Consider the following 18,031-nt stretch of genomic DNA (forward strand, 5'->3'; position numbering starts at 1 on the left):
CCACTTGCTGTACCACTGGGTCCACTGCTCACGTATTTCTCCGTGGTGGTTGCTATCGTTTGAGTCGGTGAAGTGGCTCTGGAGTTGAATCAATCGTGTAATTGAAAAATCTCTATATTTTCGTACTTTTAAAATTTCGAAAAATTTACTCACCTGCCTTCGGAAACCACCTTGGTCGGGTTTGCAGCCACGCGATACTCAACTTGAGGCGAAAGTGCCCTGCCACCGCGACTCGGGGTGGCACTTCTTGAGACACTTGTTTGCAAGTCCTCAAGAAGAGCATCTGGAATCGTGAAACACGTATTCCATCATTTTTGCCTTCCCGATAAAGAATTTATGTATCGCAAAAGAGGTTAACGTAATATTGATAACATAAAATAAAACAGGTTCCTGGTATGTATTTTATCATAAAGAAAAATATTAATATTTCAACGAATCATCAGCATATCGTGTTCTGATATATACAAATTTATAATATTATTTATAATATTAGGATCTTTGATTTCTGAAGGGATGATAGTTGCTTTTGCAGTTGAGTTAGTATAGTTTCAGTTGATACAGACTGCAGAGTCGTTTAATACTAAATCTACCACGATTTGAAGGACTGTTTTTAAATTTTAGATTAAAAATTCTTCGTTCATTTGATATTTCCATCAATTTTCTATACTCTTTCATATTCCGTTCTTTCCAAGATTTATATATGTTTTCCTTTTATGCGTTGGAAATGATTTGTGAGTGGAAATATGGTATTTTCGGTAATACTAGATAGTAATAGGCAAAAATATTTTTTGTGAGACTGATAAATGAAAAATGAATGGCTGTCACAGTGTGTAAGATTTCGCAGAAATTTATATCGGTTTCATTCAATAAAACTCTGACTACTCTATTGATATACCGAACATCTTTACGTGACTTGGTACAAAAGAGTATTATGTTATTATCTATATGTTCCTTTTTTCTATAAATGAATATGCGTAGTATTATAGAAGATTGCAGTATAATAGCGCTTTAATACACGCGTACGCGCTATGATTTATTATGTACTACATTAAATATACTTTATACGTTACTTGATATGATAGTAAGAATGCTTATGCAACGTTGTAATTTAAGATGAGCCGTTTAATGATTAGTAATCATTATTTCTGTGAACTGATATACATACGATATTTCAAACAACGAGTAACATAATTGACGAAAATAGACATGTCTCTGCTCCTCTCGTAAATAACCGATAAATAAATGAGTATTTTAAATTTTGATTACTACATCCTAGCATTAGATCATCGGTTTAATTTAAAGCAAAAAACGAAAAAAATTATCTTATAGTGTGAACGTTTGCCGAAAATTTCGAATAAATTATAAAATGAAATAAATATAATTCAAAGTAGATTATAAATGAATTATAAAATTAAAATTAATTTAATTTACAATAAGTTATACAGGAATGATAAATTATCATTTTAAATACAATATATATATATATATATATATCTCCATGAAACTTTAAGTATGTTTTATTATATATTTATTATTATAGTATATTAAAATATAATGTAATATAATATAAAGTGTTTAAGCAATTTTCTGCATACAACGCATTTGCTTTCGATCGTCTTCCCGCCAAAATGTAAGTTATCCCTATTCGTAACGCTAGAAAGCTTACAGTCAAATTTCGGTCGACCAATCTGGACGCTTTCGTGATTCAAGCGATCTTCTCACTGCATAATCTAAATTTATCGAAAATTATGGAATCACAAGAGACAAATAGAGAGACTGGGTCGAAGAAGAACGTTTCAAGGATAAGATTACACTCTGGTGGCACATTTAAAGGTTTACCTAAGTTGTTTTCGAGGCTGTTGGCCGTGGTTGTCGACTGGCTCTGGCCAGATATAGGACCACCATGACTCACGATCTTTCTACTGGTGTGCGTTGTCGTTCTCTCCCTCACCGCAGCTGACATTGCGCTCTTCTTCAAGCTCCCTGCCTCACGAGGTCTGTGGAACAATTTGACGAAAAAAAAGAAAAAGTCAGACGTTGGTTCGTTTAAAAAAATTGCAAACTGAAGTAGTCGTGACGTGTAAGCGTAAGGCCATCGTAAATTGCGAAGTTTTACAAGTGCTGCTTCTCGTTCTGATGCTTGAATATACTGGGTGACATGGAGAAATGATTCAGGAGATTGTAAAGCTCCTTACGATTAACCTATATTTGCAAATTAATTAATTTCGATCGATTGGTTAAATTTGTTTTATTTTTATGGTTGTTTAATGGCTGTTACGTTGATTGAAGGATGCATATAAAAAATGGTTCTTGATCTTTTTGGCTTTCAAGGGTTTCGTGTTTCGACGTTTCGAGAAACCCGTTCCTATTTAGACACCTAACTCTTTCCTATTTCTAGTACCTCATCCAGTAATTTACTTTCTTTAACGCTTCGTTACATTCAGCCGCTGCCTCATCGTCGCGATTCCAATTTCCGATTTCACGTTCGATCCACTGCAATGCCAAGACGATAACTCAGCCACTCCCCAGGGGGACCTAATTACGAAGTCGTTGGTTCCGCGAAGCGAGAACGATTCAGGCCGTACGATCATCCATAAGATTAGGATTTCCAACGAAGATCGTTGCGTCAATTAAACGGTACGTGACGCGATACGAAAATAAGTGCAGCCCCGATAAATCTGATTCGTCCAGAACGCCGCTAGCTCTTATGCAAATCTTCGTCATACCATTTATGATGGACGTTCGAATCTCTCGAATTCGAAGTTTCTAGGACTACCGAGTCTACATCTCTTAAAAGTCTCTATAGATCGCATCTATTTATCCAATAGATGAAAGAAATGCAATCATTAATGCTCACAGAGCAGACAAGCGTATTCCAAATTACACCATTGATCCTATCCAAGTGAAAACAACCTTACAAGTATACTAATAAAAATTTCATTCGGTAAACATCAAGCGAAGAACACGAATTCCCGTTATTTACATATGTCATATAAATCGTTGCACTTGCACATGCATCGTCTCATCATAATGAATCATTCGTTTATTTTCCCCATCTCTTTCTACATCCCACTCCAATCGTCTCTACGACGAATGCTATTCAAATCTTCGATGTTCTCAAATCCCAAATAAAGATTCAACGTTTCATTCTTCGTGGACCTATGTCAAATTGGTCTCCACATTCTGTTTCATTCCATCTTTGCTAATTCTTATATACAAAACATACTCTTCCGTGTTTCAATTCACTTTGTCAAAAATATATCAACCCAACTACGCTATTGACTAAAGAAATATGGAAATAGAATCAACCTTTGAGTAGCATTTCCAGTTGGTCCGCGACCATGAACCATTTGGGACACGTCGAACACTAAGTGGACCACCAAGGGTTATTATTCGAATGGCATTGAAAATTACTTCAATTTCTCATCAGGTACATAGACTAGAAGCGATTGCAAGTGTTTGGAACCCCGTCGCTGCCCACCGCACGTCTACACCCCCCGAATCCTCGATTCGGGTTAGGCCCAAGGGACTCTCGGTCGTCCTCGTTCCTGGTCCTCGATCCGAAACGAACGTCGAGATCCTGTTATTGCTACTCCTCCGCGTGTCGAACGCAACACCGCTTCTATTTATAGAGGCTGGACGTTTATAAATATGGCAGATTCGAGGCGGATCGAGAACTGGATCCGTGGAGGCGCGGCGCTGGAACTTTCGCGGTGGAACACCTGAAAGCCGGTTCAGCGTCGTGGCCGGGCTGCGGGCTAGAGCAGTGGCATTTCGAATTAAGTGGGCGCGCGTAATGCCCGACGTTCCACGATAGAAACTCGCGAACGAAGATTTATTTCTAGTCCGAGCGTTCTTACAGCGTTCGGCCATGCTCACTGGTGGTGCACGCGTGCGGACGTACGTGTATGTACGACTGTCGAACATCGATGTTTCGAAAACTAGTTTTGTAACGCGGTATTAAGAGAGGTATGACGATAAGTGGCGTGGGTTGAGCGGGATAAGCTCTGGATTAGTCGATGACCGAGAGCGTGCTACGGCTGATCGATTTACGCGGATCTTTCTCGCGGCAAATGGGGGTTGGGGCTTTGGGAGGAGGGAGTTTCGCGGAGGATATTGCGATGGTGGTTTGTATTTGAAGAAGGGTGATTTTGAGATAAAAATATAGGTGTCTTTAGACGTACAATAAATATAATAAAATATTTATGGTAAACAAATTTGGGTATTGTAATATTTTTTGTAATAAAAAGTTTTTTGTAATATTGTAATAAAAAGTTATTGTGGTATTCTTTGGCAGGTTAAATGTAAAAAATTATTTTGTTTATATTGTTTATTGTTATTCTTTTAAATTATTTTTTGTTATATTTTATTTATAAATTTTAAGAATTTAATTGCCTTCGTGAAATGAATGATATATTATTATATCGTTTGGCGTATTGGATAGAAAAATGAGGTAAATGGATTATATATTACGCTACTTTTTATTGTATTTAATGACAATTCTTTTCTGTTTTTAATTAGCGGTTTTACGTCACGTCGACTATGATGTCATTAGCGACATTGAGTAGACGTTATTGTTCTGTTGTGTTTCGTCTATTAATTCTGTTTCCTTGACGAAGCTAAGTAGATCATGTGCGTCTTCGAGGCGCAAGTATAGTTGTCTTCATAAGATGAATTATATATTATGATACTCTTTGCGTATTGAATAAACAATTTCTTTTGTTTTTAATTAGCTGTATTGTGTTGCATTAACTGCAATGTCATTGAGGAATTAATTAACATTCTTATTACCCCTTTTTATTTTGTTCATTAACATTCATTAACTTTTTATTTTACTTGTTTGATAAAACCAAACGCTTAGATCATATATAATATGTATTTTCAAATCTTTGAGAAATTATGTTCATAGATATATTGAACTTTAATCAATATTTACGTAGGACAAAATTCAAGCAGACTAATATTGGACTCGAAATAATATTTATTTGTATACCAATATTAGTGCTAATCATTAGGAATAATTTTAAATTCGTATACCTAACAATTAAAAAAAAAAAAGATTATTTCATTTCGATTTCAGAATTTCTCAATTCTATTATATATCCTGATATTTCCAAATTTAACAATCCCCTATTTCATCCATTATAATATCAACAGATATTTACTCGATAGTTTACCGACTCAAAAAGTACTCTTCGGTTACTTCCACGCGAAAATTCTTTACACACGTACGATATTCTCACTATACATCCACAAAGTTTGCAGTTCTCGGTTACGCCAGAGTAAATGTGTACACTTGTTCTAGAAAGTAAACGTGGACGCGTCAAGGATGCGTTATGTATCAAATTTTGCCCGTTTCTTTATTTCGTCTTCACTCTGTTCACTTCGTGCAACTCTATTTCGGTTGGCGGTATAAATAAATGCAACTGCTCCAAGTATTTGGACCGCGTCTGGAAAGGGTGAGAGCGTAGAAAGTATTTCCTCGGGAAACGCTAAACGGACGGTTGTTTTATTCCGGCGGAGACATCAATGCGAATGGGGCAAAGGGGCCAAGGAGGTCTTCCAAGAATCGTCTGTGGAGGAGACACACTCGCATGATCGCCGCTGAAACCTTGAAACGCAAACCCGGACGGTTTCTAGAATTTGTATTCCCCTAACGAGTCCTCGAGATAAAGAAATTTTTTATCCGGGACCAGTCCGTGACTGTACTTTAAAGATTTTTCATCGTTGCGCGATGAAATTCTTCGCGATTCACTTCCGTGCGATTAATTTCACTCTTTTTAATTGCTCGTGTAATATGTCAGTTCGCGAAAATATCTCGGTGACAGTCGTATTTTGGAATTTTTCTTTTTAACGTTAAGATATTTGTTTTGCTTTTATTTTTAATTAAAATGTCTTTAATTTTTTTTTAAGACGAATTTTTCAGATATTTTTCATTTCTTTTCTTAAGATGCATTTTTCAAATATTTTTTTGTCCCCTATTTGGATATTTAAAACTGTTTTTAAAGATATTTTTGCTTGCGAAATTTAACATGGTGTTTTGAAATAGAGAAAATTGTGAATTTATTATTGTATTGGTATTTAGTTGGTGAAATTTGGGGAGTTATTTCGGTTAGATTATGTGGTATGGTAGATGGCATGTGAATGAATTAATTACGAGTTTCTAATACGTTCTCGTTAGGGTCTGATGAATGTTATCGTAATAGGTTTTTAATTCCGCCTGATAACATTCATTTTGCATACGTAATGAGAATATGTTAGATTGCAATATTTATTTTATCTCATTGACGATTTATTATCTTAGTAGCTCGCTATATCGCGATTTTTCAGTTTCGAATTTTGTTCAATTAAGATTGGAGTTGCAAGTATTTTGCTTTCGATTTATTTTAAGAAATATAATTTTATTTTATAAAATTTAATTAAACAAATATTTCTTCTTAAAATCCATTTTATTCGTGCAAACAAACAAAATTTGTTTATTTTATTTATTTTATTTTATTATTTTATTCTGGAAATTCTCGTGTTGCGAAAATAGCAATTGAATGTCTGCTTTTCGACAAAGTTTGCACTATCACTTTGACCCATTACACGAATCACGAATTATTTTTTTTTATTTTTCTTAAAGCAGTTTATCTCAGCGAGACGTTACAGCTCGCAATATTTTTGATGTATGACATAAATGGAATATTTCAGAGTTAATATTTTATCTACGTTCAATTTGGATATCAGTGTCTCGTAATTTCCAAAACAAGTTATCTCCAGTTAATTATATAATTAATAAAATCAATGTAACCTGTTCTTAAATAAATACGTTTTATTAATAACAAAAAAAAAAAAATAATACGATTGTATTCAGATTTATGGAATTCTGAATAAAGCCTCCAAGAATTTTGACAAGTATAATCATCGCTTTTATTACTACTATATGGAACGATTTGATACAGGCGCACTCGAGCATGCTAATTTAAAACACGTGTAATTACACAGCCTAGTGTACGAATCGCTGCATATTTTTATGATTTCGTCAGTGGCAATTCAACTTTATGAATCCAAAGTACGAATGAGATTAAAGTGTTGTCGTTCTTGCGTTAATTTTGAACCTCATTTACATCTTTCATGCTTCGAATCTTACGATGTATATCGTTTAATAGGACGTAATATGAAAAGAAAAAGAGAACAATATTAAGCTTCACAGTTTTTCAATTTAATTTTGAATTTACGGTAATAAAAATTTCATTATTTATCATTCGTCAATCATTCATTTGTTGATACTCGATGATCCATTTACGTTAGGAAAAATTTGCATTAAAATGTATTTTTTATTTCTCCATAACTTATATTAAAATTTATTTTCTATTTTCCAATCATTCGTATTAAAATTAAATTACATTAAAATTTCAATTGAATTCTTTATCTGTCCTTTCCTTTATTTAAAAGCTTCGTCCGAATAATCGATAACTCTTCCATTATTACCGATTCATCGCGTTGACAACGAGTCATTCTCAAGTTGTTGGAATCATTATCATTTTATAATACTACTATCTGTCATATTTTCGAATATTTCTTCTCTTTTTTTTAGAATTTATGCAAAAGTTCTTTTACCAATTTTAATCTCTGGATGTTGTTTTTAAACCAGTTAGGATTAAAAATCCTTCGTCTCGACGCTATTGCACGTATGCGACATGACCTTTCATATCGTTAACTCGGTGTCAGGGTAGTGGTGACATTGTGCATTGTCGTTCAAGGTCCTCGTCCCAATCAAAATGATGATGACCGCAGTTGATCTGATTCTAAGAGCGATAGTAATCGTGCAAATGTACAGTCTGCGCTAAAAGCTGAAAGCTTGTCATGCTTACAAAGTTCTTATGGGGAAATAAATAAAGATTATTCTGCGAATATACATTAGTAAATGAATTTTACCGTCTCGTTATAATTGAAATTTAAATAAATCGAAAATATGTTTTTCCTTCTATATTCAATTAAAAAAAAAAAAATGAATATCTAATTTTTCCTCTTTTTTAATATATATACATATATAGCGTAAGATAAAGGCTGAAAGTAACCAGTTTCGAGGAAACGAAAGCTAGCACACGTTTCCATCGCGAACCGGGTAGGTACACACAGCTAGTTGTGTGGTGGAAATTTATTATTACTTTCCATTAATAATCGTTAATGCCTCTGTCATGGCTTCGGCTCATTAAAATATACAGTCGCTATTTATAAGCGTCCGCGAGACAAAAGAAAGCTGCATCGAGCTGAGATCCGGAGATGCGAATTTAAAGAAAACGGTGAGTCGGCGAATCGGACGAAATTAGCTGGTTGCTGATGTTCTATGGTTGAGAGCTGCGTTGGCATTCGACATAAGTTACTTTTAAACCGACGACGACGAAGCCGCGAGTAGTGATTCAGCCCGATTACTCCTGTGTTTTTTGCTTTTTTATTCAGTTTTAAAAATAGTAATTGCTTGAGTTGTGTTTAGTTAACGTCGAATGACTACGATGAAAGGAAGTGACGACACTGATTATTTCATTATTAAGAGTGCTTAAGATTGTATAACAAATTTCATTATGCATAGGCTTCATTATTTTATGTGTTATTTATGGCTATCGTAGATTAATTTTGTATGTAGCATATTTTATTAAACAGCGTGTTTAAGCTTATGTAATAAGTTATGTTGTGCATATGTAGTATTTTATGCATTACTTATGATTGTTTGTTACAGATTAATTTTATATGTAATAAATTTTATATATAATATATTTTGTTGCACAGGGCGTTCAACTTTATGTGATAAATATTAGTATTTTATTTATTATTTGTGGCTATTTGTTATGGATTAATTTTATATGTAATAGATTTTATTATACACAAAATGTATTATATATGTATATGTTATATACATTTGTAGACGTTTATTATACATAATTAATATATAATAAGATTTATTATATGGAAATATAAATCAGATTAAGTTGTAATTTATTTTATATATATATATATGGCTTGATTATTCAATTTTGAAGGATTTATTGCTTGCATAAAAGTATTATGTAATACAGTTGTATTATTATTCTTTAAATATCTTCCTCTTTTATCGGTTCTACCATTCAGTCAAACTTGTATTTATAATTTTGAAACAACTGTACGTCTTGTTTATTGAAGATAATGCCGATATTTATAGAGGAAAAAATCAAATTTCGTTTGATATTTATTTCCAAATTTTTATTTTCTTAAATTAATTCGTTTTTAAAAATTGTTATTCTTTCTAACTTCTAGCACGAAGTACGTACAAACTTTGTTATCAGGGATTGAATATACAATATATGCTTATATGATATACGTAGTATAATACTGCAATAGAATGTATATAATATCAGGTAGCAAAATAAATAATGTTGCTCTCGCATTTTTATTTACTTTTTAAAAAGCAATGTTATTTATTTGGTTATCTAATATTGCACTATTATAATATTAGTTTATTATTATAATACTATATACTATAATATATAGTATATTGGCATGTTATAATATGAAGCATACCGTTATATTATAACATGCAGTATTATGTATCGTTATACTATAATATGTATAATATATCATAACATGTAATATATAGCTATACTGCACGTATATAACATACGTATAATACATAGCGCGTTGTTCCTATGCAAAAAGAGTAATAATTTAAAATGTTTGTGTAACGTTTTGTTATTCCAAATTCCTCGTTTATTGCTCAACAAAGAGGATAAATGCTGTCCTAATAATAGGCTCGCGCTATTTCTTTGTATGATCCAAGTTCAAACAATCCGATTTTCCTGATCCAATTTTAACTTTGCCTCGGTAACAAATTGCTACGTCGATTGCGCTCCCGAAAGCAAGTTGAAACATTTTCGTTGATGATTTGCTTGCATCGAGTTCTCTCGCGTCGACATAAAGCGGAAATGCGGCTAAGAAATTTCAAGGACTTTTTCACGTGTATGCAACTCCCGCGTCGATGAAATGATCAGTTGTTAACGTAACAGGTACGATCACGTTTGAAAGGTAGCCAATCAAGTCATTGACAACAGAAAAATTAGTAACACGTGTTGATCGTGTCACGCACCACCTATCTTTTCTCCATCTCTTGTAAAACGACGAGGAACGAAGTATTTCTTTGTTTATATTTCGTAAATGAATCTTTCCCAACTATTATTACTTTATTTTCTCTTTTCTTCTAATGTCTAATCTAACAATATTCCTTCGTTTATATATTGTAAATTAATTATGGTAATTTTTCTGTTACTGTTAAATGGGAAAATATCGGTATAAAATATTACAAATTCAGATGGGCAATCAATTTGTGAAACTAAAACTTGCCAAATTGCAGAAGACATTTAATATTAATAAATTTTCTGATATAATTAATATTGAAATAACTCTGCAATATACTTGTTAGTTTTTTGACGAAATTTATGTTACTAGGAAGTACGAGAATATATTTTTCCGGATTCTCGTTTTCGATTTGTGAATCTCTCGAATGAAGAAAATCGGAAAGCAAGCAAAGCTGGGCTAGTGTAAATTTAACAGCGAGATTTGACATCACGTGGGTGGCAATGATCCAGCCAACTGGCGCCCGGAGTTTCATTCTATTTTCCCTTTTTTCTTTTGCGTCTGATCCGCCGTTCTTTGTTTAACTCACCGAGTAAATATAACCTAGCAACTTTTACGAAAGTCTGACGAGAAAAGTGCTTCGCGTATCCTTTATGTTCTCGCCAAGAAATCTTCGATTATTAATCGGCCACCATTTTTCGCGCAAACTCCTCGCGTTTCGTAATAACATACGAGTACTTACAATTAGTCATGCTTAATGTTAGTTATTAACCTTAATTTCATTTTAGTTTCGCAAGCAGAATTTTGAAATCTTGTGTTGCTTTCTTTTTACAAATTTTATTGTTCATACAAGGATCAAACAATTACATATAAACAAGAGAAAAAAAAGTATCAAATTCCACGTAGTACGATATAAATAAAGTTGCACGTAACTGATATTCTACATAAAAATATATCGACATATTAGCAACTACTTCCAATGAATCTTAAGATATCCATCTTTTTGTTTTCACCGTTTGTCGTCAGTAGACATTTTAATTGTGGTTATATCTTTCCTTGTATCATTAACGCATGAATACTGTATTACATTTTCAATGCAACGAGGCAGAATACAAATGAATCGGGACGTAAAAATATCGTAAGAAAGGTGAATCAGAAATACACGGATAATTCTGGTATTTTCGTGTCACCATGACACATTATGTTTCCTTTTATGGATAAATCTGAGGTAATCGCGTGGTTTGCGATCTATCGAATAACGCGATTCCGGTTTATCGAACAGATTCGTTGAAAATCCGTGGCTCGAGCTTCTTTCAGGAAAAAATAAATTGGCGAATCCACGTTTGTTTTTGGCACGTTGCCCGATGGCGGCTGTTTTATAAACTATAGGCCGATGTGTTTTTGGCGTAACGCCTATTTTTGTGCCCCATTTCATTGCCCAGCGTCCTCTTTTTCCCGATGACTGAAAGATTACGTATTATTTATATTCATCTCGCTGAATCTCTGCATTTGCTGTACACGCCCAGGAATATTATTTGTACCGTTAACCCCTTTCACTCGAACGTTTTTTCGCTGTTGAAAAATAGCAATTCGAAGCTTTCCTTTCTTAAGAGAGTTGGTAATATTTTTCGTACTAAAAATTAATTCAAAAAATTATATTCTTGCACTATGAATCAACGAATATAGGGAAATGGTAATTCGAAGGATTTCTTTCTAAAAAGTAATTAATCGATTGAATTATATGAGTAATTAATTGATCGAATCCGATTCGACGAACAAACATGGAAGATTTGAACTGCACAGGCGAAAACATAAACCATAGAACCACATAAGAAGCGCAATTTTTAAATGAAAAAATTCAATCAATTTCAAGATCTATCATGACATGACCTATCTACGTTGACAACTACCTACTTAGTCAACGCGTAACGTTACGAAAACCATACGTACAAATACCAAGAAGAAGAGAAAGAGCGATTAAATATTAACCAAGGAAACATGCAACTTCATTCTCGAGAAACCTCGAGCGCCCCATTAAAAATTTGTGTCGTAACTCGAGCGAAAAATTGACACAAAATTGCACGTCACTCGTGGTGTATAATTGATTCCAGCCTCCTGAAGGTTATAATATCCCTCTTTTTGTCCAGGCTTAATTACGAATTTACGGCGACGATCAACGAAGAATGAAAGCATCGGACAAGTTAATGGCGCTTTATAATTGCGCTTTCCCATCTCGACGCGAGTATCGCCGAAAGTACCGCGCGCGCTCTCGCGGGCGGTCCTTGAAACACACCTTACATGGACGAAAGATCCACGTAGAGCGGAAAGTGGGAGTTGACCTTCCGCCCAACCAGCGAACGCTCATCTGCTTACCGAGTTACGTGCGTCGTGAGGAATGTGTAGTAAACGCTGTGCCATCGCGTGCATGCCCATAATTAACGATTCACCGTGAAATATCGCGCAAACGGGATCTTAATTCGGAGCCAACGTCGACAGTCCCGTTGAAATGTTATTACAAAATCCCATCACTCGCGGCGGTCGTTGAAAGATTCAACTCCGTGGCGTTGATGTCGCTATTCGAGTGTCGGCCATGAAAGTGAAAGCGGTCTCGGCATCTTTACCACTGGAATTGTTAATATGTAAATATGTTCGTAATTTAGAAATAACCATGTTGGTTATGCTTGTGATCGTGAGTGTAAATTCGTGCGCAGATTGTACGAGTAAATTTCATTGTAGTCGAGAGAGTTCTTTTGGGTGTATTGAGATATTTTAAAGATAGGTGATGATATTTTATATAAATTGCGGAGAATACGTGATATTAGCTCAATAATATGGAATTACGTGATTCGAAGAATTTTATTTTATTTCTTCATCGATATGCTATCGTATTTTATTAGGACAGCATTAAATTAAAAGAAACTATTTTTTCGTATTATTATTATAATTATTAGAGCTCGTTTTCAATTAAAATAAAGAGTTTTAATTAACTACAATTTTTCTTTTTGTAAACAAACAAAATTCTGATCACTAAGAAATAAATATTAAATTATTGACTTAGTAATTACCACGATTATAATATAGTTTCGAAATTTTATAGTTTGTGGTTATTTTTAAAATCAAAATATTCTCGAATATTATTTTTCATGTACGTGTATGTTTCGTTATACGATATTCTCGCCGACAGTAGGAGAAATGATTTCAGCAACCTCGGCATGATTTTTATTCCGCAAAGTTATTGCATATGCACTTTTGTTGGTTGTCATTGTATTTATAGTCTGCGTAATATTCTAAACAAAAATGTTATGTGACACGATATTTTGAGAATCAAATGTCGATGCTATAAGCATGCGAAAAGATGCTGAAGTATCTTAATCTCGAGGAGTGGCGTAATTGCAATAGCGTAATATTTTTTTCAACATTTACAGAATTTACTTACAATTTCTTTTTGAATTAAAAATCATCTACAAGATTATTAGCGATAGCTCTTGAAAATGTGATCACATTTGGTTATTTACATTATATCAGAGAACCAATTTTGTTCGTTTTATGAAGTTAAAGAAATCGCGAATTCCTTCATTTTTAAAATTATCTTTAAAGAAAGATTACAGTTTACATTTATGGCGTAGTATATGTTGCTATGAGCGGCTTAAGATTAACTAGTCTGTTATGATTAGAGAGTTGCATTCGTCACAGTAGGGAGCTGGTATTAAGGTCAGAAAAAGATAGCTTTTTTACATTTCTCAGAAAAATAATTCATATATATGAGGTCATTGAGATTGGCTACCCGTGAAAGGATTTCACGCACTCAAGATTATTTACTCACAATAATGTTCAGTGTAGCTTTTAGAAACTTGAAGCAACGCTAAACACATATGTGCATTTGTTTATGAAAGTAGGTAGTCGAGTATTTACATTTGCTATTTTTAACAGGTGAAGTATATATACACGTACATGAAACTGAAGTGTTGAAAACAATATCATACGTAGAATATACAATATTATATATATGCATGTATGTATGTATAGTATGTCTGAAGGTTATATTAGTAAAATTAGAAAATAATTCAAATATATAATATGTACAATATGTACATATTATCCGGTGGAAAATCATATTAGAGCTGTGGCAGCAATAAAAGAGTTACGAAAATTTAAATTTTTGTTTTGAAACATTTGATTTTTCAATTAACGATTAATAATTAAATATTAAAAACGTATATCATGCCTCGAAATATTTTCTAACTCACACTATTTAAACACTTCCGTTGAATTTTTATATACACATACATACATACATTTTCTAATTGGCAATATAAATATCAAGAACATATATTATACTTCGGACTACTTTTGTAACCCACTGAAACCATATCTTACAATGAATCTACTCCAAATACTATAAATACTATACACATGGTCGAATATATACAGCAAATTATTTTAAACACTTCACCCGAATCTTCGCGTACATATGAATATATGCTCTCTGTTAAAAGTAGCACGAGTAATCGTTCGAATACTTAACGTGTACAGGCGGACGTGCTAGTATCCCTCAAGACGTTAATGACGATTGCACATTCACGTATAAAACAGTCTCCATCTCTCGCAGGCTGAAGCTGAGCAAAAACCGCGCTAATAACTCTCGACTACTCTGAATACATTCATACATAGTCACGTAATACCGCAACTCGTTTCACCTCATATACATGTATACATACTCCCGATCCACGATTAACGACTCGCCCAGTAGACCAAAAAGGATTGGAAAAATGACATTCAGAACGTGCAGCAGGAAGAACGCGGCGCGCCGTGAGTCACGATGGTAAAATAAGCGCGACGCGTCTCGCGCGTTCGAAATTCGCGGCACTCCGCCTTTGTATTATTTGGTCCGCGGTCAAACGGGACGAATGAAATTCAGATCGACGTTTTTGCGCGCCACGGTCGTCCGGGACGAGTAAACGCGTTGGCCAGCGACGTGAACGCGCCATAACGACCGCCACTGTTCGCGCGCAGCCTCTCAATGGCGCCGGGGCTTTTTCGACTCGAGATTAATCGCTCTCTGTGCTTTACCATCCGTGATATACTGGCGAACTAGCGATAGAAATTGTCAAAAGTAGTTTCGCGTAAAGGTAAAGTATGAAATTAGTAATTTGACTTTTTCTATTACAACTGTCATGTCTCTAATATATATCTATAATTTTGAAAATTGTGCAGATATATCACGATCACAAGTAAATGATTGCAACGTTAATTTCAACCTTTACTTACAACGTTTATTTACCTTTATTTACCACGCTTTTTTGACAATTTTTGTCGCCTGTTCATTTTCCAGCTTTGCTATATTACCCTCTGTGTCCAGATTCGACGCAAATAGAGGGCGCCGTCGACACGCGCGTCGGTACGATCGGTATTTGACAAATCGTATTCTGTCACGCGTGAATCGCGACGCACGCGATCCAGTCCGCGTCTTTAATTATATTTCCCAGTGGTATTCGATTTATGCCCGTTTCACGCTACACATCGGTGTATCGCCCTCTAAGACGTTCCTCGAGATCGAGTCACCCATCGTGGACCGATCGATGTCTAGCCTCCTCCCCACTCTATCGAGATTCCTTTTAACGTTTCGAGCCTGGATGGTGCATTTAATAATGCATCTGGCCGGTAGAGCCCAGACAAAGTATGAAATATTACCGGATTGAATAATTCAGCGCGAAACGTTCGGAATGCATTCGTGATTGTATGCAAACGATCTCGCCATAAGGTGGCGCCTATTTCGTCCGTACGAAAAACTACGAGTACCTTTGATCGTGTTTAATTAACACGTATAAATCGATACGAGTGTATCCTGCGTCAAGTGTTGCTCGTATAGGTTATATTCTCGCGTCGACCTTTAGCAGGTACAGTCAACCCTCTCATAGCACGGTTTCGATATAACACGCTGCAGAAATCGCTATAGTTCTTCTACAGCAAAGTTTTAAAAACCAATGTTGGATAAATGATTATCCAATTTTTGATTTGACATATAAATTTTTGGAATCACTAAAAATACATAAAGTAAGTTCCTAGGGTTTTCGTTATTTCTAAGTTTGGTTCCACACGCTTTTCGCGTACCGCAGAATTCCAAAAATATCCGGAACGCATCTGGTTTGTATTCGTTCTAAGGCCAGTTTAACACTGTTTCGATATTACACCGAACCTGTAATTTCTACAAATTTAAAATTTTCCTTGACACGGCTTCGACACAAGACGGAACGAACTAACCGTGTTATACGAGGGCTGACTGTACGTGCATCGATAGTGAAAACACGTAACGACGATATCGATCGAAGGACTCGAATGTTAAGCGTACTGCAAGTTTGAAATGTAAATGGGATTAGAAGCGGTTCGAATATGGGAATGGAGTCATAGACTTACCTCGCGAGAAAGGGTAATCCGATATTTGTAACAAAGCACCGGTCGTTTCACCGTTCGCTTGTTCGTTTTTCGTTCGTCGAGAAATTTCGCGCGTCGTGTGGATCGATCGTAGAATAAAGACAGAAGAACGGCGCACGTGACACCGCAGAGCGTCCGTCCAATACTGGCTCGATCCACTTGGTGTTTTGTTCGCGAGTGCGCATCGCCGCGCAGGACTAGCGCGCGCGCATGCGCGCCAGCCGTCCCGAGTCAGGTGCTCGATTCGTCGATCGCGTCAATTTCGAAGCAACGGCTACGTGACTGCCTTTTTCTCCAGCCTGCCTTGCGAGTATTGGAGAATTCTGACCCGATCGAAGGAAATCGTGAAACGAATTCCTTCTTCTTATAACTGTTTTAATTTTAGTCCCTCGTTATTCGGCCGACCGACAGCTTCAGAGGTTGAATCAGCGTTGTGAAATTTTTATTACGAAATTTTCATCCGATCCCGGGGTACGTTGAAAATACGGTAAAGATTTGAAAGAGCTTGGTTAAGGTGTAACATAATTTCTTATAAGAACGAGGTAACTATGGGGGAATATGTGCGATATTTCTTATATTGAAGATTTTCTCGGTTTTATTAATGTTTGTTCTGATCTAACTCTTCTCATTCATGGTCACACAGAGAAAATAAGCATTGCATAATATTTCTAATGTTCTTTTCAACCTATTATAAGACGTGACTAAACTGGTTCTATAACATAGTTTGCAAATGACATCAGTTAAAATATTTAATACAACGTGCCATAACATCATAAGGCAATCATAATTTGACAGAATCTTTAAAGTCTATAATATACCTCTGGTATATTTAACACTTTCCAATCATAACCTAAAAATTGCATTAAAATTGCATCGAATTGACCATTTTAGACTGGAATTTTTTACCCTCTTTACACTGACCCAACTTTCGACGTGTAATTTAAGGCCACCCTGTATATGATATAAACTGGTCGATAAATATGCCCAGTGAAACGTTGCTACGCGTATGTTCCTATAAATTGTTAATACACGTTCCTTATTGAATGTTTTTCAGCTGGGAAATAGCCCATGACAAGTCTGCAACATTTATCTGAAATTAAATAGAGTATGTTAGGTGTTAAATCTAGCACGCTTGCGCGTGTGCGTTTTGTGGAGCGAGCGAGAAAAGCGCGCGCAAGCGTAGTTTGTCCGGTCAGTGCGTTCGCAGAAGTCGAGCTATACTCCTACGTACAGGGACGGGCAGATCCTAATGCTTTTCTAAAATATTTATCCAAAGGCATTAATGATACAATAACGGTATCGGTAATTAAAATCGAAATTATAATATTTCGCCGTTGGTAGTGATACAAGGTTCTATTGGATTTATGCAAATTATAGGAAATAGATTCAGCTGATTAATTCTTACGGTGATGATGTCACGGATAAATAAAACGGGATGTTAGCTTTTATTCTTTAAGTGATAAATCTTTGGTTTCGAATTTTTTTCATTTCGACTTGGTACAATATAGCG

At 35.0% G+C, this 18,031-nt stretch overlaps 1 protein-coding gene across 1 annotated transcript in view; it reads right to left on the reverse strand.

Moving 5' to 3' along the window:
- The window catches only part of LOC108545585 (leucine-rich repeat extensin-like protein 5), a 31,927-nt gene extending 15,242 nt beyond the window's left edge, over nucleotides 1-16,685 (reverse strand). The window contains exons 1-4 of the mRNA XM_017897282.1: nucleotides 16,504-16,685; nucleotides 1,840-1,997; nucleotides 154-283; nucleotides 1-78 (exon numbers count right to left, since the gene is read on the reverse strand). The exon at nucleotides 1-78 is cut by the window's left edge and continues 49 nt beyond it. Coding sequence (XP_017752771.1) covers nucleotides 1-78; nucleotides 154-283; nucleotides 1,840-1,963 — 332 coding nt within the window. The 5' untranslated portion in view covers nucleotides 1,964-1,997; nucleotides 16,504-16,685. The remainder of the gene's footprint in view (nucleotides 79-153; nucleotides 284-1,839; nucleotides 1,998-16,503) is intronic.
- Between the last annotated feature and the right edge of the window lie 1,346 nt (nucleotides 16,686-18,031).

Source organism: Eufriesea mexicana, unplaced genomic scaffold, assembly GCF_001483705.2.
Source record: "Eufriesea mexicana isolate 0111107269 unplaced genomic scaffold, ASM148370v2 scaffold497, whole genome shotgun sequence".
NCBI classification, from domain to species: domain Eukaryota; kingdom Metazoa; phylum Arthropoda; class Insecta; order Hymenoptera; family Apidae; genus Eufriesea; species Eufriesea mexicana.